This window comes from Salvia hispanica, chromosome 4, assembly GCF_029641045.1.
Source record: "Salvia hispanica isolate PSC_SH4W2 chromosome 4, Shi_PSC_v1, whole genome shotgun sequence".
NCBI classification, from domain to species: Eukaryota; Viridiplantae; Streptophyta; class Magnoliopsida; order Lamiales; family Lamiaceae; genus Salvia; species Salvia hispanica.
The window spans coordinates 2,844,739-2,869,737 of record NC_142695.1 but is presented as its reverse complement, the minus strand read 5'-3'; the positions used below and the strand labels follow the sequence as shown (position 1 = coordinate 2,869,737).

At 34.7% G+C, this 24,999-nt stretch overlaps 3 protein-coding genes and 1 non-coding gene across 4 annotated transcripts; 1 reads left to right on the top strand and 3 right to left on the bottom strand.

Moving 5' to 3' along the window:
- Positions 1 to 1,008: 1,008 nt before the first annotated feature.
- On the bottom strand, positions 1,009 to 4,861 carry LOC125193159 (Subtilase family protein). Its single transcript, XM_048090908.2, has 3 exons — positions 4,021 to 4,861; positions 2,821 to 3,737; positions 1,009 to 1,924 (listed from the first exon to the last, which is right to left on the bottom strand). The coding sequence occupies exons 1-3, from the start codon at positions 4,728 to 4,730 to the stop codon at positions 1,263 to 1,265; spliced, it is 2,289 nt and encodes a 762-aa protein (XP_047946865.2). The 5' UTR covers positions 4,731 to 4,861; the 3' UTR covers positions 1,009 to 1,262.
- Positions 4,862 to 16,434: 11,573 nt separating this feature from the next.
- On the top strand, positions 16,435 to 16,516 carry TRNAS-GCU (transfer RNA serine (anticodon GCU)). The gene has a single exon. It is a non-coding gene; the product is annotated as a tRNA-Ser (tRNA).
- A 1,019-nt stretch (positions 16,517 to 17,535) lies between these two features.
- Positions 17,536 to 20,038, bottom strand: LOC125192207 (RING-box protein 1a-like). The gene is made up of 5 exons (XM_048089722.2): positions 19,804 to 20,038; positions 19,627 to 19,677; positions 19,488 to 19,547; positions 17,927 to 17,998; positions 17,536 to 17,840 (listed from the first exon to the last, which is right to left on the bottom strand). The coding sequence occupies exons 1-5, from the start codon at positions 19,949 to 19,951 to the stop codon at positions 17,803 to 17,805; spliced, it is 369 nt and encodes a 122-aa protein (XP_047945679.1). The 5' UTR covers positions 19,952 to 20,038; the 3' UTR covers positions 17,536 to 17,802.
- Positions 20,039 to 21,938: 1,900 nt separating this feature from the next.
- On the bottom strand, positions 21,939 to 24,102 carry LOC125191774 (serine/threonine-protein kinase RIPK-like). Its single transcript, XM_048089185.2, has 4 exons — positions 23,627 to 24,102; positions 23,357 to 23,492; positions 22,810 to 22,946; positions 21,939 to 22,724 (listed from the first exon to the last, which is right to left on the bottom strand). Exons 1-4 carry the CDS (start codon positions 24,005 to 24,007, stop codon positions 22,104 to 22,106), a joined length of 1,275 nt encoding a protein of 424 aa, XP_047945142.1. The 5' UTR covers positions 24,008 to 24,102; the 3' UTR covers positions 21,939 to 22,103.
- Positions 24,103 to 24,999: the final 897 nt, after the last annotated feature.

Here is a 24,999-nt window from a genome sequence, read left to right as displayed (position 1 = left end):
CAACAAATCCGATATAAGTTGGTGCTCGAACCCTTCTTCTAGCGAAATGATACTCCGCACGGTTGACAACACCGTATCAAATATTTTATGGGAAAAGTATGAGTATAACCATATGAAATATTTGATGCATGCATGAAAAAAAAGCAAAACAACTATCTCACTTAATAAAATCACGAGCAAATCCATGAATCATTGTTAGATACAATGCGGTTGCTGCTTAGAGTGTGTGACGAATAGAAAGAAGAAGCCAACTGAGGTGATGTTGTGTGCACAAACGCTGCAACACCACTCCCCAATTTATAGAAGCCAACTATGCCGACCTTTATTGAATGCATGACCGATGGAGTTAGTGTGGATTAAATTTTATAGATATCTATCACGATCATAATAAATATTGCGTACAAGTTTGTGGATGACTACGTACACATACACAGCCAATGCTATTCATTACTATCTCATTTATCGAAGTGAGGATGATGCTATAAATTTTCTTTCACCAATTCCCTTCATCACAATGATATCGAAGTGAGGATGAATACCCTCCATTTTTTTTTTGTTACTCCATGTTTGCTTGCTATATGCGAATTATTTCATTCACAATCGTTATTATAGCCATTTGCTTGGATTTCGGGTTATAGTATTGTTTAATGGATTCAGTTAACCAAAGATAACGAAATATATTCATTGAGCATTAGTAGTTAGGCATGCACTATGTTACTTTATTCTTGAGAGTTACATATGCCTTAGTTGAATATAAATAACTTCAACTAAATAAATAGAGTAACAAAAAAATGCCATTTATTACATGTATATTTTATGTTTCATTGCAAACCATACACGAAATAGGAGTGATGTACAATTCAAAATTTGTCTTTTATGTAGTACTAGTACTTATTTGCAAGGTCTAGTTCTATATTGTTATTTTGATTTTATTTTTAGTAATTCGAATCCGATGTAGTATTTTCGTTCCCGTTTCGAAGGTTAAAATCAACAAGAAGAATTAGGTGGTTTTATGACTTAAGCTTAATTAAATTATATTGGAACATAGTTATAATCCCATAAAACAAAGGCAGCTTCTGCCAAAGGCAACATTAACAGACGAAATCAGCATCCCAAACCGCCGCATCATCCATCTACCATCTCTTGTTCTTCTTTTCCTTTTTTCTTTTTTTCCGACAACACTTGTTTTTCGATACCACTAAGGATGATTGGCCGATCCGGTCCTGGGAATCCGAGCATCGTCGTTGGGGACGACAACATTCTCAGACCCGCGTCCACGAGTAGGAAACGGGGCTCCGCACTTGATGCTGCTCGTTCTTCCAAGTGATCGAGCCGAACTCATTCCTCGAAGCCCCCGCCCCCTTGGCCGAGACAAAGGTCACCGTGTAGCGTAGCTTGTCGCCCACCTTCTTGAAGGCGAGCGTCGCGGGCTTCACGGTGACCACCACATTCTTCGGCGCCTCGACAGCGACCTTGTACACGGACCCGGACACATCCACATTAGTCAGCTCGCGAGTGTACCGCACAACCCTAGACTTCCCGAACAGCACGGAGAAGGACGGGTAGTTGAGCTGCCCCGGGTCCCGGAACTTCCTCGCGCACGTCACGTTCGGGCGCTTCGCAACCACCTGCACCATCTCGACCGTGTACCCCAGCGAGCACAGGAACGCAACGTAATCATCCGGGGAAGCATCGTACACGAGCCCGGGCGAGAGCGCCTTCTGAGGGTCGACGTGGCCGGCACCGTGCGCCAACGGCGTGGAGAGCGAGTAGTCGGCAGCGTCGCGGAGGGGCGAGTTCGAGTTGTCGACCGTGTACGCCGTCGTCATCAGGGCCGACTTGATCGCGCTCGGGCTCCACGCCGGGTGCGCAGCCTTGAGCAGGGCGGCCAAGCCGCTTATGTGAGGGCAGGACATGGATGTGCCTGAAACATCAATGTCAAATAATATAATGTAGTGACAATGGCACTAAGGTATCATTCAACAAAAGGTAGGTATGGGTGTCTGAATATTTTTATTTTATAAGAATGTGACCACTATCACTAAGTCATGTCATTTTCAAGCTCAACCATTTTCAGTTACACCCTTTACTTTACAGCTCATGTTGATCTATGTAGTTACTTTTTTTGTGAAGATATCTCCACTAATGCAAATACAACACTATTTCTATGTATGATGTATCCTATATTCAAAATTCAAAATCATCACCAAAAAATTTGAAACAAACATCACCAGTCAACACTCTATTTATTACAAACAATCCCCTAGTAAATGCCGAGTTAAAACTGGACCGGTGGTTAAAACCAAACCGGACCGGGAAGTTATCCGACACTTCCCATTTGAACCGAAACCATAAAAAATCGGAAAACAAAAAAAACCTATGGAAATAAGAAGTAAAACCGGTCAAGATTAGTTCAAAACCGGAATTGGGAAATTGGTTGTAGAGTAGTCACGGTTCCACATTTCTCAGAACCGGAACACAAACCGACGGTTCAAAACCCGGGGCACCACTACAAGCCCCAATGAATTGAAGTAATAGTAAAAAGGCTGCCTTAAACACAGAACCAACTACAGTATATAGTAAAAAAATCAAAACAAGACTTAAGTTTGACATGTTAGACCTCCTGTGTAAAACACTAGAGTAATTAATAATATTTCAAATTTCTTAATAGTATCATGGCAACAGCATTGAGAAATATCATGAGATTTGTTGCTGCTGAATCACACTTACCAAATAAAAATAATAATAAAGTAATAAAAGCAGTCAAATAATGATGGGCATAAAAGAGGTAGCCGTTATGCAAGGAAGAAAAATACTCACCAGACATGATGTTGAACTGGGTCTTCCTAGTGTCCTTCTCGAGGCCGGTGGGGCCCACAGCCCCGGACCACGCGGCAAGTATGTTCACGCCCGGCCCGATAACGTCAGGTTTCAGGATCTGGGGCGTGACCATGTTCGGGCCGCGGGAGCTGAACGCCGCCACCACCGGCGAGGGCTTCACGTTCAGCACCGTTCCGCCGAAGCTCAGTGCGGCCGTCGGATTTTTCGCGGTCTTCACGTACTGCCGGATCACGTCGCCCATCTTCTTCCCGACGGCCACGGCCGGGAGGAGGTGGCTGTCCGCCACCAGCTCCTCCCCGCTCGCGGCCGTGTTGGCTAGGATCATCCCGATTCCGCCGGCCTCCTTCACCACCGCGCCCTTGTCGACCCTCGCGCTGATCCCCCGGTCGCACACCACCACCTTCCCACGCACCGCGGTCGGATCGAGCGAACCGGCCATACATAAATTAGCGGAGGAGTTAGTCCCCTTGTTGTAAACCAGTTCAACCAACTTGCTCCCCATTCCACGGCCGCTGTACAGCGATACACCGGTGAATTTCCGGCCATCGCCTAAGGTGGCATAAGCAGGAAAGTCACGATCGATCGTGCCAGCTCCGACCGTCATTATCCACGGAGCGACATTAGCCAAGGAAGCCTTAGCCGGACCACTATTCCCCGCGGAGCAGGACACGAAAATCCCCTTCTCCATCGCTGCAAACGCGCCAATGGCGATGGTGTCGCGGGAATACGGCGCAGATCCGCCTCCGAGGGATAGAGACAACACGTCGACTCCGTCCTGGATCGCTCGGTCCATTGCAGCGAGGATATCCGAACCGAGACAACCCGAAGACCAGCACACGCGGTAAGCAGCCACCCTCGCGTGCGGCGCCATACCGCGAGCATTGCCGCTGGCGTACCTGAGCAACATAAGTTCAAAGAGAATGATAAGAAAACAATTCCACAATCAATACATATGTTTTTTTCTCAATTTTGATCATCAACAATCAATATGTGCTTAATACTACCAACATTTCAATCAATTTCTTCTCTAAATCAATTCTATTTTATCAATTTTACATTAAAAATTCATGAAATTAGCTAACAATCACATAGTATATCCAAATTAATTGAAATAAATATAATAAAAATAGAACTAAACAATAATATCCAAATTATAAGCTCAATTTATAAATCCGTTACCCTAACAAGCTGGCGTTTCCGACGAGAGATCCAGCGGCGGTGCTGGCGGTGTGAGTGCCGTGGCCGTCGTCATCCCGCGGCGACTTCGATTCCTTCTTCCCGCCGGCCGCCGCCATCATATTGTAGCCTCTGGAGAAGAATCTCGCGCCGATCAGCTTCTTATTGCAATGGATCTTCGGATTGAAATCCGCCGCCGCCTCGCACTCGCCGCGCCACCGCGCGGGGACATCCGTCATCCCTGCGTCGGCAAACGACTTCGACTCCGGCCAAATTCCGGTATCCAGGACGCCGACGATGACGTCCTGCGACGCTTGGTTGAGCTCCTCGAGGCCGTGCCCCGCCCACTTCCCGTCCACCGCCTCGAGGCCGAGGAACTCCGGCGTGCGGGTGGTGTGGAGCGAGTACACCGTGTCCTCGTACACTCCGACCACCGCGTCCGACTGCCGCAGCGATTCCGCCTCCTCCGGCGAGAGCGCGGCGGCGAAGCCGTGGTAGGCGGCGTCGTAGGTGTAGAGGATGGAATCGGCGGCGGACTCGGCGGAGGTGAGCGCCTGCAGGTGGCCGGAGTACCAGTCTGAATGTGTGGCGTAGTCCGCCGGCTTGAGGTGGTGCTTCATCTGCACAATGTAGGTCTGCTTGCTCGTAACGGCAACGAGGCATGACTGGAAAACGGCGATTGCGCAGAGGCAGATTGCTAAGCGCGTCGCCATTTTTGGAAAAGCTTCGAGATATCTCTCTCTCTCTGTTTTATCTCTTTCTACAGATATGTTTTATATAGAGAGATAGAGAGAGTGTATGTATTTCACTGTGTGTGAAAAATGGAGAGGGTCTGAGGAGACAGTGGTGAGGATGGCGTGATTTTAAATAAGGATAGAGCTGAGATTTGAGGGCTGGAGTTTGAGTTAATTACTTAAATGCCACTGCCAGCTCAGACTAAGGTAGTTGGTGGATTACGGCTCTATTTTTTTGAGACCCACTAAATAGTTAGTGGGTTGGGCATGTCGTTTCTCTATTTATCTAATTTTAGATTAATTTGATTTATGGAGTAATATTCTATCCACCGTTAATTGCAATTATCTTTGTCCATAAAAAAGTTTATCCTAGGTCATTAAATTTAATGTTAAATTGATAATGTGAATTTAAAGAATGAAAAGAATACTCCTAGTTCAAATATTATTGGTGAAAAATAAAACATACTCCGTTCGCCTCACTTTAGAAATCTCAGTTGAGTTTAGCACGGACTTTAAGAAATGTATAGGAAAGTTGGTGTAAAAAGATAGTGGAATCTAGGTTCTATTTTTATAGTATATTAGTTGGAAAAGTTTAGTAGAATGTGAGGCCTAATACCACTTATAGAATATTCCAACCGAAACTCCTAAAGTGGAACAATGAAAAATAGTAAATCAGGACTCCTAAAGTGGGACGGAAAGAGTACTTTATTAAATAAAAATACCAAAAAATTCAGAAAGTTTAGGCTAATTGTAACTTTAAAGAGCATATGTAAAAATCATGAATTTTAAATTTATTCGTAATTATTCTCCAAAGAAATTTTTGTTGAAATTGTATATGATATGGTAGTAAAAAAAATTTATGTGGACGTCACCAACAGTGAGTTAAATGATGTTATTTATTTATGAAGAATATAACGCCATTTGAATGAAAAATATTAATACTCCATGTAGCTAACCACTCATTCCGCTTCGTCATAGTTGAGTCATTTTTCTATTTCGAAAAGTTTTTTCATAATTGAGTCATTTTTATATATGGTAATTTTTTTCTCTTTCTTACTTTTCTCTCTTACTTTATTTTCTCTACCTTTTGCTCCCTCTTACTTTTTTATCTATTTATTTAACACACCCAATATTCATTTCTAAAACTCCGTGCCGAAAAGTTTCACTCAACTATGGCGAAACGGAGGGATTAGTTTTTTTCAGGGAATAAATTCAAATATTTGAATAATTTATCCTCTAATTTGATGATATTTTTTATGATTTGTTAATTTTAAATACCGTGTTGAAAAAGCGCTTCAATTTTTGTCCACTATAGTTTGGCAGATGGCAATTGTGAAAAATTGTCTCATTACAATCTTTATTTTATTTGAAGGGACAATATTTCTCTTTATCGAGCGTACTTAATCCGTGACTTATGCTGAAATGAAATGAATCGGTCATATTGTTATGGAAAACGACAAATAATAGAATTATTAGAGGAATATGAAATGACTATATGATAAATATATTAATGATTATATTTATAGTGAACAAGTAGTTTATTTATTAGATGTGAAATAAACTGTAAATAGCAAAGTGCACGCAATAACTGCTTTCAAGTTTCAACTTTACCTTTTACAAATATCACTTATATTGAATTAGTTTTTGAAAATGGTATGGTTCAAGTTAGACAATTGTATGTCAATTCATTTTTAGGTAGTAAAATTGATGACGGTAATTAATACTTCATCCACCCATGATTTAAAATGTCCTTTTATTTTTTGGCAAATTTAAAAAAATGTGAACGAAAACTATTGTAAAAATTAGTCAAACGTGGAATCCTTTTATGAAGTACTATTGTATTTGTGCTTTAATAAGTGTTATATGGAGTATTGTACTGTATTAGTATTGATTTTAAGAAATTATTTGATTTGTAAAGAAAAATAGTTGAAAAAATAAATGAAATATGAATTATATTAGTAGTATGTAATAATTTTATAAAAGTTATGAGATGTGTAACCTATCATTTACTAAAAATAGGAAAATGAATTAAACATTTAACGTGAAACGCCTAACCAATCTAGTTAGAAAGTGACGAAAAATAAAAAACTTTCGATAGTTGACATTCCAAAATAGCAGATGAGACAGTATCTCATCGAATATGCGCCTATTAAAAATAAATGGTTGTATGCAACTAAGTTTGAAGATTTTTTTTTCTAATCAATAGGTCCTGTTTCAAATTGCCATGGTATTATGAATCATTTGTAACAAAAACATACATGCTCTGATTATTTCGTTTTCACAACCTAGTGAAAATTGAAAATAAGAGACGTTTAGATTGATGAACTCTCACGATAAAGAATATGCAAACAACAATAAATTTTATAAATATTCCATATTTATTGTTAAATACAAAATCCGTGCACTAATTATGTACTAGAGTAACCCAGCTAGAGAATAATGATCACTAATAGAAAATGAAGAACAATATAATTGATAAGATAATTCTTTCTCATCCAAAAGGGCAGAAGCTAATAATCTTGCAAGTTAAAAATAAAACTATTATTAATTATCTTGAATAAATACAAGATTATGTAGTTGTATTATCCTAATTCAATTTGTAAAAAGCGTGTCGTCAAAGTGTAATTTTCAATCTTTGACTATTTGTGGAAAAATATAACATGACATAGATTTGATTTGAAAGTGATACTTTAGACTTAAGGGGTAGAGTAATTGATTGGAAAATTATTATGAGAACATACTTGAGTTATGTTTAATTGCTTTCGGTTCTCCCTTTACATTTATATTAAATTATTTTATTTATATTATTTGCTAATGTTCTTTCTCAATCTTCCAAGTCACTTTGTTTATTATATATAGGTCCATTCTAATATGTTGACAAAATTAAATATAATATTTAATGGCGAATTTAAGAATTTTGATTTAGCAATAAGATATTAATAATCCATAATTTTAGAAAAAACTATGTGTTTATATATTTGACTAAAGTCAAACATTCACATTACCTTTACAAAAATTCACAACTTTTTCAGCAACTCAATAACATAAATGCAGATTTTTATGAGTTGCAATAGTATATAAAACTGAAAAAAATTATCACTACATTACACAATAATAACTGAAGTTTGGTATAGAAAGAAAATTGGAGTGTTGGTGATTATGTTTCTAACTTAAAATAATTAATGATCAGTAGAATAATTCGTAAGATCAATTGATGATCTTTATATTGATTCTCTTTTTATTCAAATATGAATTGTTTCTTTTGTTAATAAAATAAAATTATCTATTTCTATTTATAATAAGTTTATTTCCCTGATTAGAGGATATTAATTTTTCAATGACAATGCTTCAAAATATTTTTCTATTTATTAATTTTGTAAATAAAACTCGTATCGTTCACTATGAATATTATTATTCGTACCAATGTAATATTATTATCCACTCATAGGCCTTATCTAAGAGTACTATGTACTACTCAACAATTTACAATCCCAGCATAAAAGATGAACTACTAACTGTAACTCTAAATGCAAATTAATTAATAAGAACTAACCAGTCGCATTTAATAGAATTTACCATGAATATAATGTGGAGTAGATTAATAAATATCTCCCAACTGTATTTACACACTACTCTATGACTATATGTTAAACCTCCTCATAATATACATAGCTGGAATTTCTTGCAAGTTACTCGTGGTGAATTTAAATCTTAGCTAGAAAATAAATTTCAGTACTAAATACATGTTCAAAAATAAAAAATTTATTTCATGTTTTGTATATATTCTTGTTTTAGATGCGCGAAAGAGCAGCGTCGATAGAATTCATTCGAAACATTGGAGAAAAAGAAATGAATATGTTTTATTGAGATAGATAAAATAAAAAGTACGAATTGAATGAAGTATACCAACATATTGTAAAATTTGGAAATAAAGTTGTGGGGAAATTATTTTTAGTAAATGTTTAGCTTTTCATACACCCCCTAGCCATTATAAATTTATTAATTACGTATAATAACAATATTAATAATTGAGATTACAAATAGAACAAATGTCATAACAATTCTCAATTTTTAAAATGACTCTTTTACAAATTAGCTAAAGACTCCTTTCGTTTCATAGTAGTGGAGCCATTTTAGCAATTTGATACATTTTATAATAGAATAGTCATTATTTTTTAAACAAAAGTCAATAAATTTCTTTCCATTTACTATGTCTTACTTTATTCTCACTTCATCACTCTATCTTTTTTATTTACTATTTTATTTTTTCTTAATATAACTCAATTACACAACTTTTCTTAAATATCGTCCCGAAAAAAAAAGGTCTCTACTACTACATTAAGAAGAGAATATAAAGTATTTGAAAAGAAGGAAATATACAAATATATAAGCTGCTTATTGGCTAATAGTAGAGTGGTTAATATAGTATATAATAGTTTCAAATTTAAATTTGTTAGATAAATCTTTAAATTTATGTTCATTTAATAATAAAGAATGATGTAGTATAAATTAACTATAGTTATTTAATTGGATTATTATAGTATAGTCAAAATTTGGGTATCTGACAAACTTCTCAAATTGGAAGAACACATTTCGAGGCAATTTAAAATTCAAAGTGCGACAATATATATCATGGGAATGCAAAAAATAGGTAGGCCGCACGCGCACCGCCTCAAAATAGATATTGGCCAATTTAATACCTCTAATTACATCATTATCTTCTTTAATTTTTTACTACACCATGACTCCAATAAATCTATATTCCAAATTATATCATAATTTTATTTCTTTTTAATCATCCAATTTATATTATTTAATAAATTAATTAAATACTAAATACATTATATAATTCAAAAGTACTAAAAATGTAGACAAAGAATTTTTCTAAACAAAGTGTAAAAATATTGTAATTTAGTGTCTGAATGCAATGGATTAATAATGTTTTGATCCGTAGTTTTATCCAAAAATGTAAAATTACCCAATTCACACATTCTCACTTATTTATAATTGCAAGTATATACGGACTAGAAATTAAAATTGAAGGAGTGATTTATGGGCAGACCCAAATGGAGGTGACTAGGGGCTAAAGTCCTTAATGAATTTATGTTTTAAACATTTTTTTATTAATTTTTTGTAAAATTTATTGATATTTAATATAAATTATTGTATAACTGCCCTTACAAATAATGACAATTAACTAAAAATATACATACAAATAAAATTTAGAAATCCCAGCCCCTATCTATATATATTTCTGCGTCCACCTTTGGGAGTGAATATATAACTTATTATTTTTTATTATAATACTTCTTCCATGTTTTAGTGTGCTCATTTTGCTAGTTCTATCCTAAAAAACGTCCCTTTTCATTTTTGAAAACCACCCGTAATTAAATCCTTATATTTTATTCCAATATTCATATAATAATTTTGGTGTTAAATTCTCCAAATCATTGTCTCACATCGGCTCGGTGATGATCCTAGCTTCTCTATGTAAGTGTGGATAACCCTCCCCCTTATGAGGTCTTTTAAGGGGTGAGTGGCTCATTTCTAATATGGTATCAGAGCAGATCCCAAGTCGATGATGGTTTATCTCTTAATCTCTTCTCTTGCCTACCCACGTGATGGAAGTCCGATGTGTCATTCCGGCCCATACGTGAGGGGACGTGTTAAATTCTTCAAATCATTGTCTCACATCGGCTTGGTGATGATCCTAGCTTCTCTATATAAGTGTGGATAACCCTCCCTCTTATGAAACCTTTTAAGGAGTGAGTGGTCCATTTCTAATAGTTTTATTTTTCACTCATCTATATGTATATTTATTAAAATTCGTATAAAAAAAGGGCGAGCACGTACACACTTACAAATTTACAAGAGGACAGAGGAGCATAATTTTGAGATAGCTTGGTCACTTATTTGAGACTTTAGTCATCTTTTGTTGATTATTTCTTCATGATTAGCTACTAGCACGCTAGGAGATAAAGGTAATTCCTTTTTACATTTAACATCGCAATTTAGGGATAAGTAATTTAACTTTAATTATGTGTTTTGGTGGTTCATAGTTGGAAGTCCATATATAAATTAAATACTCGTGTCACAAAATCAATAATTTTATTTATAGGATTAATTATAAGGTGTCAATGCATAATCACGGATTTATTTACTTTTGAAGGAAAATGAAAAATAATGATTCATCAAATAATTAAAGAATTATAGGAGTTTATACAATAGAATTCCATTAGCATTCTAGAGGGCAAAAGATGATGCTATATAGTATGATAGTAGTGCCCAAATTATTGCTGAAGAATTAATGTCTTTAATAACGTGCAATTATTTAACATGTGTATATAAGTTATGAACCAAAAGCATTGGTTGCTAAAACTATTTAAGAAAAATACATATAACTGTTAATAAAGAAAGTAGTTGAATTTAATTAATAGCCAGACTTCTCTCTCTATAGAAAAGACTTTCATCATTTGGATGTCTCCGAAGTACTTTTATAGTGATATTTACTCATTTAATTTTGATAATGCTTTTCATTTCTACTCCTAAAGAAAAAACATTCACCTCGCATTTTCATACATTAAAATTTAATTTAATAGAATAAGTCCCTTTAGCATTAATATCAAATCCCAAAGCTTTTAGAAAGTATACATGTTTAGACTTATCCTTAAGAATCCAAAATAAATAATTTTGTTGTTTAGACTTTAGACAAACTCAATTATGGAACATTAAGATATTGGTAAACCAAATTATAATCAATTCAAAATACTAAAATCACATGCCCGTATTGATGATTAAATTTATTTTATTCTAAACAAACCCTCTAATTAACGAAAGTAATACTTGTACCAAGTCATGCCTATAAATTGTACTACTACAACAAAATAATTCTTCGAATTACATACATGTGCACGTACGAACTATGTATATATAGTTTGTCTATTTCATTAATTTTAAAACCAATTTACACTAGATCATTTAGTCCTAAATCCGCATAAAATCATTCCATAACAATTCCATCATAAAATTTGAAGTTTATTAATTTTATCCCCAACATTCTCAAAATTTTCGACCTACTAAGTCCTTCAAATCTACTCAATTATTTTTCATATATTTACTTCTAAAATTAAAAAATTATGTATATTAGAAAGTGAAATAAAATCAGTAAAAAAAGTTATAACAAAATTATTGAAAATTAGAGATGAATTTGATAATTCTAAAGTTGAGATGAATCTGATGAAACAACTAAAAACAAGATAGATTCGATACAATTTTAAGTCAATAAATTTGGTCAAAACTTTGCTAAAAAGGTGATTTTACAGATGTCATGAAGCTTGCGCAAATAGTGGCGGCATCACATTTCCTTCACTCTAAAGAAATGTGGCATAATTTACGCAGCTTATTTTCTTTGGATTTTATATTACTTCCAACATGTTCAATAATTTTGCTATACGTGCTGCAACATATTCATTACTTATTTTAGTAGCATGCATCTCTAAATCAACTTCTAATTAACTATAGGTTCAAAGCCTTTGTCTTAGTGGCAAGGAGCTTAGACATCAATGGAGGTGCCGAATTCGAGCCCTCTTGAAATCAGTTATAATTTCCTCATTTCTTAGAAGTTTATATGTAATTTCCTCTTTCATATATAAGTTAATTTTTTATTTTTTTAAATAATAAAAAAAAACTTCTAATTAACTATAGCACTTGATGGATGGATGATAAAGCGTTATTTAGTCGATTTTAGTTAGCAAGATGCTTCATTTCCAATTAATAGGATGGATGCTTAAGTTATCACAATCAAAGATACTCAAGGATCCAGAATTTCTTATTTTAGAGTGTTATGAATAATTACATAACACGCTGGCGTAGGAGCTGTCTACTCCATGTAGCCGTTTAATGGTCGATTGATGACGTTATAATGTAGCAACGCCTTTTCTTCCCTTCTTCTTTGTCTCTCTCGTCATGTGTCTATTTTCTCTTCTTGTTTGGTTTATTCTGCAAAGAAGATTCAACAAGAATACATAATTTTCAGAATGGAGAATGAAGAGCACTTTAATTGATAAGGAACTTTGGATTTTCTTTTTCTATGTTATTACGTGGTTCATATAAAATATTTACGGTTACATTTAGAGAGTGTTGAGTCTGCTTGAAAGATGGAAAATAGTCGTTCATTTCATCGTATAAGTGTGTGGATTTATTTTGCTCTTCTTATTTGATGGAATGATTGAATCATGTCTCGCTATTCTTTTTGGCTTGCGGGTTTTGTTTGGTACAGAGAGAAAATAATAGAATGTGAAATAAGTATATTAATTTATTTATATATATTCATTATTTATTTGGATTTTTTTAAAATTTGCTGATATTGACTTGAATGTATGAATGCTGTACGGTAGTGTTAGCTACTATGAAGAAAATATGTCATAACTCATCGGTGTTATTTGTTTTTTTGTTAGTATAATAAAATCACGCGGTTTGTCACTCTACTAAAATTACTAATTGAGACGTGATTCTTTTGCCATTTGATACAATATATATTAAAAAAATTACTACATTTCTCAATATATTAAAATTACACTAATACCATAATTAACTCTTACTTTATGGGGTATTTTATTCTTTTGTATAAATGCAAATTCTCATCATTATTTTGAGAATTTCCACTCATGCTTCAATTGTTCATAAAATAAGATATAGTATTAATTACTTCCCCCAATTGCAAACTCTGATATTTTGTGAATTTTGCAATGTCATATAATATCAATTATTCTTAAATACAATAAATGCTACACAATTTTGCAATCGTGGATCCAAATTTATTTTAATGCGTCCATATATTCAAATATTGCTTTAAAAGAGCATTTATGGAAATTCTCATATGAAAATATTAATTGAATTTGGCAGGTAAGTTTCGTCTGTTTTTGTTGACATTCAACAGGGTGTATTTATTTTTTGATATTTATCTTTTTCGGTGTAATCATATAACTTCTTTCGTTTCACATTGTTTTTAAAAATATGGAGTAATTAAAAACTTTGGGTGGATTTTTAAAGCCATGTGATGTATAGCTACTTAAATCACATGGTCCCTCATGATTCCAATAATTGCTTTTTACTAAAATCTATTTAAGCATTTCACATGCACCTTCCAGTAAGATTTTTTCTTATTTTAATTATTATGTGTCCTATGAAAATGTAATTTAGTAGTAAGATATTTTTTGTCCAATTAATAGAATTAAAGTCGAGTGACAATCTCATTCTCGTAGAATTTTTCAGCTGTCACAGGAGATACAATTTTATCTAAATTTTGACCACATGAAAAAATATAAAAACAAATGTTAAAGTTCATTTATGATTTTTAAGATTGATTTATAAAGTCGCTGAACAGATCAAAATTTGACTAAAATTCATAATTTTTCTGACAGTTTGTCAATATTTTTAATATACTATTTCCTCCGTTCCACAGTAATAGAGGCGTTTCGTTTTGAGCTCTCATTTAAAAAAAATAATATTAAATAGTTAAAGTGGAGAGAGAGTAAAGTAAGAAAGAAAATAATGCAGTGAGGAGTCTTATCTACAATATTCTCTCTCTTACTTTACTCTTTCTCCACTTTAACTATTTAATACTCCCTCCGTCTTTCTTTAGGAGTCTCGGTTGAGTTCGACACGGGTTTTAAGAAATACAAGGGAAAGTTGGTGAAAAAAGATAATGGAATGTGAGTTCTACTTTTATATATTAGTTTTATAATAAAATGTGAGTGGGAAAAGGTGAGTGGAATGTGAGGCCTATTACCAATTATGGAATATTCCAACCAGGACTCCTAAAGTGGGACACCCAAAAGCAGTAAACCAGGACTCTTAAAGTGAGACGGAGGGAGTATTATTTTTTCAAAATGAGTGCTCACAACGAAATGCCTCTGTTACTGTAGAACGGAGAGAGTATAATATATAGTCCATCCATTTCTTATTAATAGAGTCATTTTTCTATTTTAAGAAGTTTCAAGATAATTGAGTCATTTCTATTTTTGACAAAAAATAACACTCTTATTTTATTCTCTCTGCATTTTTTACTTTATTCATCATTCACTTAACATACTATTCTGAAAATTCATGCTCAAAAAAAGTGTATATTAACAAAGAACGTATCTAGCTATAATATATCTATAATATATAGTAGAAAGGTCGTATCTAGCTATAATATATCTATAATATATAGTTCAATAGATAGTAGAGTGATCAATTCCAAAACAAAATCAATGGATGCATGTTATAAGTATTAATTCATGCCCCAAGTCTAATTAAATACAATGAAATATTAGGAAAAAACCATTATCACCACAAATGGCCATCAAGTCCAAGACCTAAAAAAGTAACGAGATATTTATGAATGCAGCTTTGTTTATTCTCTTATTGAAGGCACTACAACAGTTCAACCATTAAATAATTTGGAAGAAACTAGATTTAGAAAGTTAAGGTGGATTATTGTCTAAAACAAAATCTTGAACCACAACTGACAATTATTAGTGACAATATGGGAGCACCAGCAATGATCATATGGCTCACTTTACTAGACCCACACATTATTTTTGCATATCCAAATACCATATATACATATATTTATCATATAATATAATAGTAAATGATAATAAAATGACATCATGATGATATAATGGTTATTTGGATAAATCAAATTTGTCATGGAAATAATAGTTGAATGAATGGGAGCAGATCTGGCCCAATAGGATTATTTTCAGAGCTAAAATGATATTGAATTTTAGTATATAAAATTTATTTGAGCTGCATGAATCAATGAATCACTATGATGTGCTCCATCAATTATGTTCTACTTGAGGTTTAAGCATATCAATATGCTGACCTACCTGCATTATATGAACTCATTGTGATCTTAGTTAAATAACACTACTCCATGTATAATATATTTGAGTTTTTCTATGTTATTGAGTACTATACAATGTAACAACTTCAATTTGAGTTATAGGATAATATTAAAAAAAAATAGCAAATTAAATACTCATTATCCAAAGTAGACAAATATTCCATTAATTGAAAAGATTGTATAATTATGAATTTATGAAGCGAGGCGATAGATAAGCTTCCTCCGTTTTACTAACCTCCAAATCAAATAAAACATTATAAACTTATACTTGAAAATATGTGACATACTAAAACTTTAGTGGATATAAAATGGGATAAGATAAAATTAATAAACTATATCACACATGCACTTTGTTGCATTAACAATAAGCAAAATGGATAGTTTGTGGAATATCTCCTTACTTTTGATGGGATACATATCCTTCTTATTTTATTACTCTAAACCAACACAAGTAAAGAGTCTTCATCTAATTGAGGAGAGCAAATGAACAAGAGTTTTACACCCTTGACTGCATTTTCTTTGATGGTAAATTTATCATTGACAAATATCCGAAAAAAAATCTCACCCTCTAAAATCTAAAAATTTACCATTTCTTGTTATCCATTTCGCTTATATGAGGAAATATATTACTAACTCATGAAAGATATTAACTCGTGAGAAATAAGAAAGTATGAAATTCTTTATTATAGATAAGGAAACAAAATAAAGAAGTAATTTAAGGGGTGAGGATTTTCTTTTCCGTTTTATTTCATAATTAATAATAATTATATTGAGGAATAAATCAACAACGACGCTTTGGCCGAGTGGTTAAGGCGTGTGCCTGCTAAGTACATGGGGTTTCCCCGCGAGAGTTCGAATCTCTCAGGCGTCGTTATTTTTTTTATTCTATTCTAAGAGCATCTCCAATGGCGGACTTCCCGTCGCCCTTCGGAGAGGCTTCCGGGAAGTCCGTCGGGGAAGGGCGCCATTGTGGCACGGAGAGGAGGACGTGGACGTCCTGTGAGGACACGGGAAGGGCGGGGGACGTCCGCCATTGTGGCGACGCTCGGAAGTCCGGTATTTAAAAGAACTCTATATATACGGCTCGTTTAAATTTTAATTCCGTAACGTAAATTGAATATTTGTGAATTTGTGAATTTTTTTTAATTGCGGGAAGGGCGATAGGAAGGGCGGATTGTGCAGTGGAAAGTCCTTATGACGTGGCAGGAGGGTGGGAAGCCCTTATGACGTGGCAGGAAGTGTATTTGGAAAGGGCGACGGGAAGGGCGTCGTCCATTGGAGATGCTCTAAACAATGAAGCTATGTTTATTTTTCAATCTAGCTTTTCATAATCAAAATCACACTTTAAAAGAACAAGTGATGGTAGTCTCACATACTCACATACAGAAAATATAATCAATAATGAACAAGTGATGGTTGTCTCACATACAGAAAATATAATCAATAATGGTACTCTACACTCTAGCCATCATAACTCAAACTCTCTACATTTGACATTAATTGATTGTAACATTTGTGGCCATGATAGATCAGACATCTTTGACACCAATTGATTGAAGGAGAAACATAACTGATAACTCAAATATATGAAATGACATCTATTGACTTAAGGAGAAGAGTGACTCAAACATCAGACACCAATAGGAGAAAAATAAGTTGTGTTTCATTCAACTATTTTACCAAACAAATTTTGTATTTGGCATACATCTCCAAACCTATTTAAAATCAAGATTCTTATGAATCTTGAGATTTTAAAACTGGCATTACCGCTAAATTGGCTAGTAGTACTCAATTATGTACCATCAAATTTTCTAGCAGATCACAATATATAAATGTGTAAAATATTTCACAAAATAGAGAGAAACAACAAAAAAAGAAAAGAAACTGTGGTAGATAAATCGTTTTTCGATATCAGCAACAACCAACAAGAGACATATCCACAAATCATTAGCATAGTAAGATGGTGCTGATAATAACTAGGCAGAGCAAAACATGTGTCTAAAGATGTTCTGTTTAGAAAAAGATGTCCAAATGATATATTGTGATGATTCAAGGCTCCCGATTCTTTAATGTTCGCTCCAAGAAGAAACAATAGGAACACTAATTCTCTTGGCCAAACTTGAAGGAGGAAGCCAGTGACCAGTCCAGTCACAAACTCTAGTGACCATACTTCTGAAACTCCCACTCGCTGTTGTCTGTAAGTTATTGTGGACCATAAGATACCATCGTGGCGCAATAATGACATGATTAGGTATAGTGTGCAACGTGGAAAACGACTTACCAAGAGGACAAACTTGGCGAGTCTTAAGCCACCTGCTGATGCAATGGAAGTGGAAAGCATGGTTGCAAACCCCTATAGAAATTGTAGGAGGAACAATATAAAAAAACTGAAAACTGCAAGAAAATAAAATACAAGGAGAGATAGTTACAGTAAATAATTATGATCTGGGACGATGAGTTGTACTGGATGGAATATAGTGAAGGCACCGGTGATCTCATTTTTTAAAGACCAAACATAAACTTCCTTTTCAATTTCCAGTAAAACTTAGAACTGACAATATGAAGTATATTAAATTTCGTTCACAGAATTCATGCTCTCTGCCATGCACAACATTCCAGTCATGAAATGGCCCTACTTAAACAAAGTTAGAATAAACTTAAGAAATACCAAGGGCACTTCTTGAGAGAGAGAGAGAGAACAACTGAATGCGAAGATATTTGGCACCACAGACCAACTAATAGATGATTACAAAAGAAAACATCCTTGAAACTTTTCTAAATAATGAAAAGGGACTGCACATATCATGACACAAACAATAAGCAAAACAGCATAGTAAGGACTAAGGACCAATCTTCCTCATACTACACAGCTTTTTAGGAAGCATAAGATGACACACCACGAAGGATTCAAGGTGGCTCATCCAACTGTTGCTGTAACCAAACAAGGTAAAAACTTCCTATTATAGGAGGCAAGAGTAGTTCGCATTATAAGCTAAATGGGAAATCTAATGGCATCATGGCACTTCTAAAACAGCAGCAGCATCACATTTGATCACTTTTCAATTTAGCAGTCTATAAGGCTACAGTTAACTTTAGGCAATTCTCTATTTGTCAGTATATAATTGCACGAGCTAATTTCAGATTGAACGGGTATATTTGTTCAGAAAGACAAAATGAAACCAACTTAGAGCAAAAGAGAAGCAAGATACCCATTGCTGCCAGAGTTTGAGATTTGAGTGATGTTTTGACAAATTAGTTATTGCTAGTCGGGCATCTTATGGACACGGGTAGCTAATAATGAATTCTCACTAAGTTGTGACGATTGACCTTTTGTATAACTTATGAAAAGAGTATGAAAATCAGAAACTAGCAGACATAGGATTAACATCAATCTTAAGTTCTTAGCATCGAACAGTCATCCAAATTCTTAATTTACTGTCATATAGTTTTCCTTTCTCAATGAGTCGTTTACAGCTCAGGAAAAACTTAGCTCCAATTCATCAGCAACATATATTTATCTTAATAACACAATAATGACTACAGGTCCCAAATGACATAAAATCCAACCTAATAACATAATGCTTATACTTTGGTGGGTAGAGTAGTTGAATGAAAAGTAATTCAATCTTTACTTTTCCAGATTTCAACCGGGTAGATAACCCAATGAGGTGTGATACGATTCATTCATTCCTTTCTTCCTAATGCCTCAGATCATAAAGATGATAGATCTATTACTTTATCCACCTTTACCATTAAACTATCTTATTCTAAACCACAATTTCTCAGAGAAAACAAGAGTAAAAAATTGCAACGATTTGAAGTACTCCTATATAGCAACATACCCCAAGCAACCGTGCATTCCTCGCTCGTCGCACTAGCTTGATTAGCCTGGCACTCAATGCCTATCAACAAAAATCACTAAAATTAAACAAAACGGATCGAAATTCGAAAAAAGCGTAAACAAGAGAATAAGAGACATACATAGATCCATGATGTGGTTCCTGCAAATAGCACAATTATCGACCACGATATCTGCAACAGTACGAATTAGGGTTTATCAATCCAAATCACGCGAAAATTTCAGAACGAATTCCTAATCGCATACACTCGTATAAATCAATTCGAATCGGAAAATAGGAGTGGAAATAGAACAAATACCCCAAGCCCAAAGCGAGACGGCGTTCCACTTTTTAATCTCGAATTTCTTCGATTTCTTGCAGGAGTGCGGCGTGGTAGTGGAAGGGCCGGCGCCGGATGAGCCCTCTCCGGCCGGAACCATGTTGACGTCGGTGTCGAGTGTCGACATTTTTGCTAGGGTTAATGGCAGCTGTTTTGCAGAGTATTAATTTGGGGGAAGGCAATGGCAATCGAAATCTTTGTATATCAAAAAGGAATCAAATTTTTCTATTGATTAAACTTTATAATCATAATTAGATGATTTATTAAATAGATTTCATGAAATAGTTCGAATTCTAGATATTCTAGATATTCGATTTATGATTATATTTATATTTCGCATTATTCTAATTTGGTAGTACAATTTTTATTTTACAATTTTCCTTTCTACGCCAATAATTTAAGAAATTTTTAACTTTGTCGATAATAAATAGGTAATTTTCATGAAATTAAAATTTGGTGATAAATTTACACCATGTAGTGAATTTTTCGAGAGCTCAATTTTTTCCTATATTAAAATTTTGCATGGCATGTCAGGTTATATAGTTGAACAAAGCGATCAATATATGAAATGCCACTTTTTTTAATCAATATATTAAACGATATCGTTTTGTGTTTTACATTCCGCTGAAAGACTTTCGGCCTTAATCCGTAAGCTCGGTCGAGCAGGATTAGTCGGATTCTGCCAGAAGGCGAGTTCGGTATACCTGTGCTTAAAAAAAAAAATCTCTCCAAAATTTTGATTGTAAGAATTTTACTACAGCGCATAAATTCAAAACTTTTGCAACCAAGTCTTAAGTTCGTGGCAATTGACAAATAAGAAATTTCGACCATAATTTACAATTTTAGGTACCAACCCTATTATTTTTACTTTATTTATCAAAAAGTTCAAATAGAAATACACATATGATCAACAAATGAGTTGATTTGATAGGGTTTCGAATATTATCTCTACTCTGTAGGAAAAAAAAAGAAGAGACAGTGTATGAATATACTTATTTCGTAGTCCGCGTATATAATTAATTATATTTCGATTCTCTAGTAAGATTTATATTTTATGAGTAATTTACATATTTTGTTCACCTACAATTACGTTCTAATATTTTGATAATGCAAAAACAATTCGAGTAATATGTATGCTAGTGATTTTTCATTGAATTTTGATGGGTATAGTATACCGTATATGCTTATGTATATTACTTCATGAGTATTACTCCTATTTTATAATTAAAAAAAAAAACATATTGAAATTCCACTCACAAGGTATAAGTGTCAACTCAACTTTGTTTTTTCCTTAATAATAGTAGTAATATTATTAATTAAAAATTAGTACGAGTAGTTTATACACACTATTTCACCAACCTCTATACATTCCCAAGTAAATAATCGTTTGGTTTATAGTCAATATCGTCGTAGGGATCTAGAAACGAAATAAAAAATAAATAAAATAGTAGAATGAAATTTCGTACACACTAAGCTTTCTATAGTCCACAATATATAATACATGCTTCTATTGAATATTTTCTATTTTGTACCCATTCTCAAGACTAAGTTGTTGTTAGCCAATAATAAGTCATAAAATTACAAAACTATTCATTTATTATTCTTGTATTATTCTTTTTTTGTTTTGTTTTCTTCGATTGCTACTAAAAAAAAGTCAAAACAATCTCAAATAATTCGAGAAATGTGAAATCGACACCATGTTTTTGCCTATAAAGTCATCAATTATTTCTATGCCATACTTAAAATCTGACCTATTGATATTGTTTATTAATTATCAAATTAAAAATATAGATTTGTTTACACTTGCTTGTTTGTTTACTTCTCTGCATCGGGTAAGAGCATTAGCAACCGCGACAAAAATAGAGAACTGTACAGCCTCTTCGACCGTATTACAAACTCAATATTCAACAGCGATTGTGAGAACAATTGGTGAGAGATTTAAAGATCAAGCATTTTCTAATAATAGACTAGTCTTTTAGTAAATTATCTATTTCATTTTATTGAGACCTCAATCTTTAACAATAATTATTCGAAATTCTGATCTATTAATCAAAGGGGAACCATCATATAGAATGTTGTCAATTATTTTTGTTAACAAACCAACAATCCAAAAATAACCAATCTTCCCTTTTCATTGCATTAAAAATCACAAAATTCAAATGAATAAAAAAAAATTAATGACAAAACCATGATTACACTTGGCCTAATCACATGTGTAATTCTACACAAACCAGCAGCAATGGCTAAAATTTATGTACAAAAAAGTCTGCATTTTATGATCACACTCTCCTCATCCGGTGGTGGTGCGGCGAGTTCATCTCTGTGAAAGTGAGCGGCGATTTCGGAGACTTCGCCGCCGGTTTCCGATGATTCTCCCGCTTCATCTCCTTGTGTTTTTCCCCGTTGCTCGATATTTCTCTCGAATCGCTATCCGTGGAGACGAAGACGAAGGTTCCGATTTGGTTTCCGTCGCTATCTTGCAACGGCTCCAACACTTCGATCACTTCGCTCATCGTGGGCCGGAGTTTCGGGCGGTGGCTCAGGCACTGGTACGCCAGGGCCGCCGCCTTCTGGGCCCCAGCCTCAGAGTACTGGCCTTCCAGTCTGGGGTCCATCACGCGGCCCAGCTTGCGCGGGCTCTTGAGCAGGGCCCGCGCCCATTCGGCCAGGTTCTGCTCCCTGGAGGGGCGGGTCTTGTCTACTGACTTCCGCCCTGTGAGCAGCTCGAGCAGTACTACTCCAAAGCTGTACACGTCGCTCGCAGCTGTCAGGTGACCTGTCATGACATACTCGGGGGCAGCATACCCCTGAGTGCCCATGACTCGCGTGGAGACGTGCGTGTCGTCTCCTTCTGGGCCGTCTTTGGCGAGCCCAAAGTCCGAGAGCTTGGCTGTATAGTCCTGCAAAACAATGTGGGGCCATTCTATTAAATAATTACTTTGAATAAAAACGGTACGTGTTATGAATAAAAGTGATTGTTCTTACCGAGTCTAGCAAAATGTTGGACGCCTTAAAATCACGGTATATAACGGGCTTTTCGGCTTCGTGGAGGAAAGCAAGCCCTTTGGCTGCTCCAAGAGCTATCTTCATTCTTGTTGGCCATGGAAGTGAAACCGAAAATCCTGTGTAATAGAGGAAAAAAACATTAATCTTATTTTAATTTTCAAATCAATTCAATTAATTACATATGTTCTTCTATTGCACATCAATCATGTAGAAAATTGAAATAATAATTTTATAACGTGTGGAATGATCCACCAACTTATCTCAAATTGTCCAATAAAAAAAACAAGAAGGATTATATACTAAAAGATTAATTAAGACAGGGTAACAACTTATTTAAATCAAATTCTTTGGCAGTTGTCACCTACCAAGAAAAGATTGATCCATTCAACATGACAGTTAGATAAACAAATACATCCTCCAAAACACTTTTTTTTGGTTTCAATCAACTTCAAACTCATCTAATTGACTTTTTCCATCAACTTAATTATATAGTTTTGGTGACATAATTAAATTCAAATTAACTTACTTCTAAATAGCTGGTTTTCAAGACTTCCTCTTGGCATGTATTCGTACACCAAAAGCCTGTGTTCTTCCTCACAACAATATCCAATCAACTTCACCAAATGAGCATGTCTTAATTGACCAAGAAAAATCACCTCTGTCTGCAAATTAATCAAGAAAAAAAACATAATTAAACCAAAAGTCAACCATAAAACATCATGCATAAAATAAATAGTCTGCACTAGATTGGTCTTGTCAGGACAATGAAGTACAACTTAGTTGATAAGATATTTACCAGCCATTCGCGGTGGCCTTGTCCGCCATCCAAATCAAGGAGCTTAACGGCGACGGGCTGGGCCTTGAGGCCCGGCCTAAGCTTGTCATCAACAAAGCCCTTGTGGACGGGCCCGAACCCGCCTTCGCCTAGGAAGTTACTCGACGAGAAATTCTGCGTGATGACCTTGAGCTCCTGCAGCGTAAACACATGAAGATTCGATCCCGCGAGGGAGATCGATAGATCCTCGGAGAGCACGGTGGAGCCGCTGAAATCGGACATCGAGATCCTCGGGAACGAGGTCTGCTTGGCGACCGGCTTCTTCTTGCCCCGGACCGGGGCCTCGGGCTTGAAGCAGCCCGGGAAATAGTCTTGCCATTTCATCTTCCTCTTCACTGCCATTTTGAAAATGAGGAGGAGTTTTGGTTGTGTTTGGGGTTTATATGGGGAAATATTTGAGGGATGAGGTTGAAATTTTCAACAATTGTACAAAGACATGGAGACAAGAAGTGTGCACATATCTCCTTTTATAATGAGACTTAGTAATGTTTTAATTTTATATGGTTAGTTAATGTGTGTGTAAATTAATGTACAGCTATACCATATATGTTCACCTACTGTCCTAACATACGTATCCCATTTGACAATACGTGAGAGGTTGGTAGAATTGAAAAGTTTTACTAGCTTGACTCATTGCCGGTCTACTTTGATTTATGTTTCACTTATGTATGTATACTTTAATTTAATTATGGTAAAATATGAGGTATCACGTGAAGTGACAAAAACTATTACTCCTACCTTTTTCTTGAATTTTGAACATCTTAGGTGATGATTTAGTTATTATATATGTCCACGAAAAATAATTTGGTAGTAGACAAAACGAGTTTTAATGCAAATTTGATAACATAAGGATAAAATACAAATAACGAGATAAAGTAATTGGAATACTGTTAGAGTAGAAGATATGACTCATTTTTATTAGGGAGCGAAATTTACTATAAATCGATAGAGATTAATTTTGATGGACATATCAACATTGAAAAACAATTCTTCTCTGTTTATCCGACCAACTAAATTGTTTTTTATTAAAATTATGGTATTGTTCATAAATGTGTTGTTGTTAAATTCTCTAAATTCTGTCCCACATCGACTTGGTGATGATCCAATCTAATCTATATAAGTGTGGATAACCCTCCCCCTTATGAGGCCTTTTAAGGGATGGGTGGCTCATTTCTAATATGGTATCAGAGCAGGGCCCAAGTCGATGATGGTTTATCTGTTTATCTCTTCTCTTGTCTACCCACGTGATGGAAGTCCGATGTGTCATTCCGGCCCACACGTGAGGGGGCGTATTAAAATTCTAATATCTTGTCCCACATCGGTTTGGTAACGAT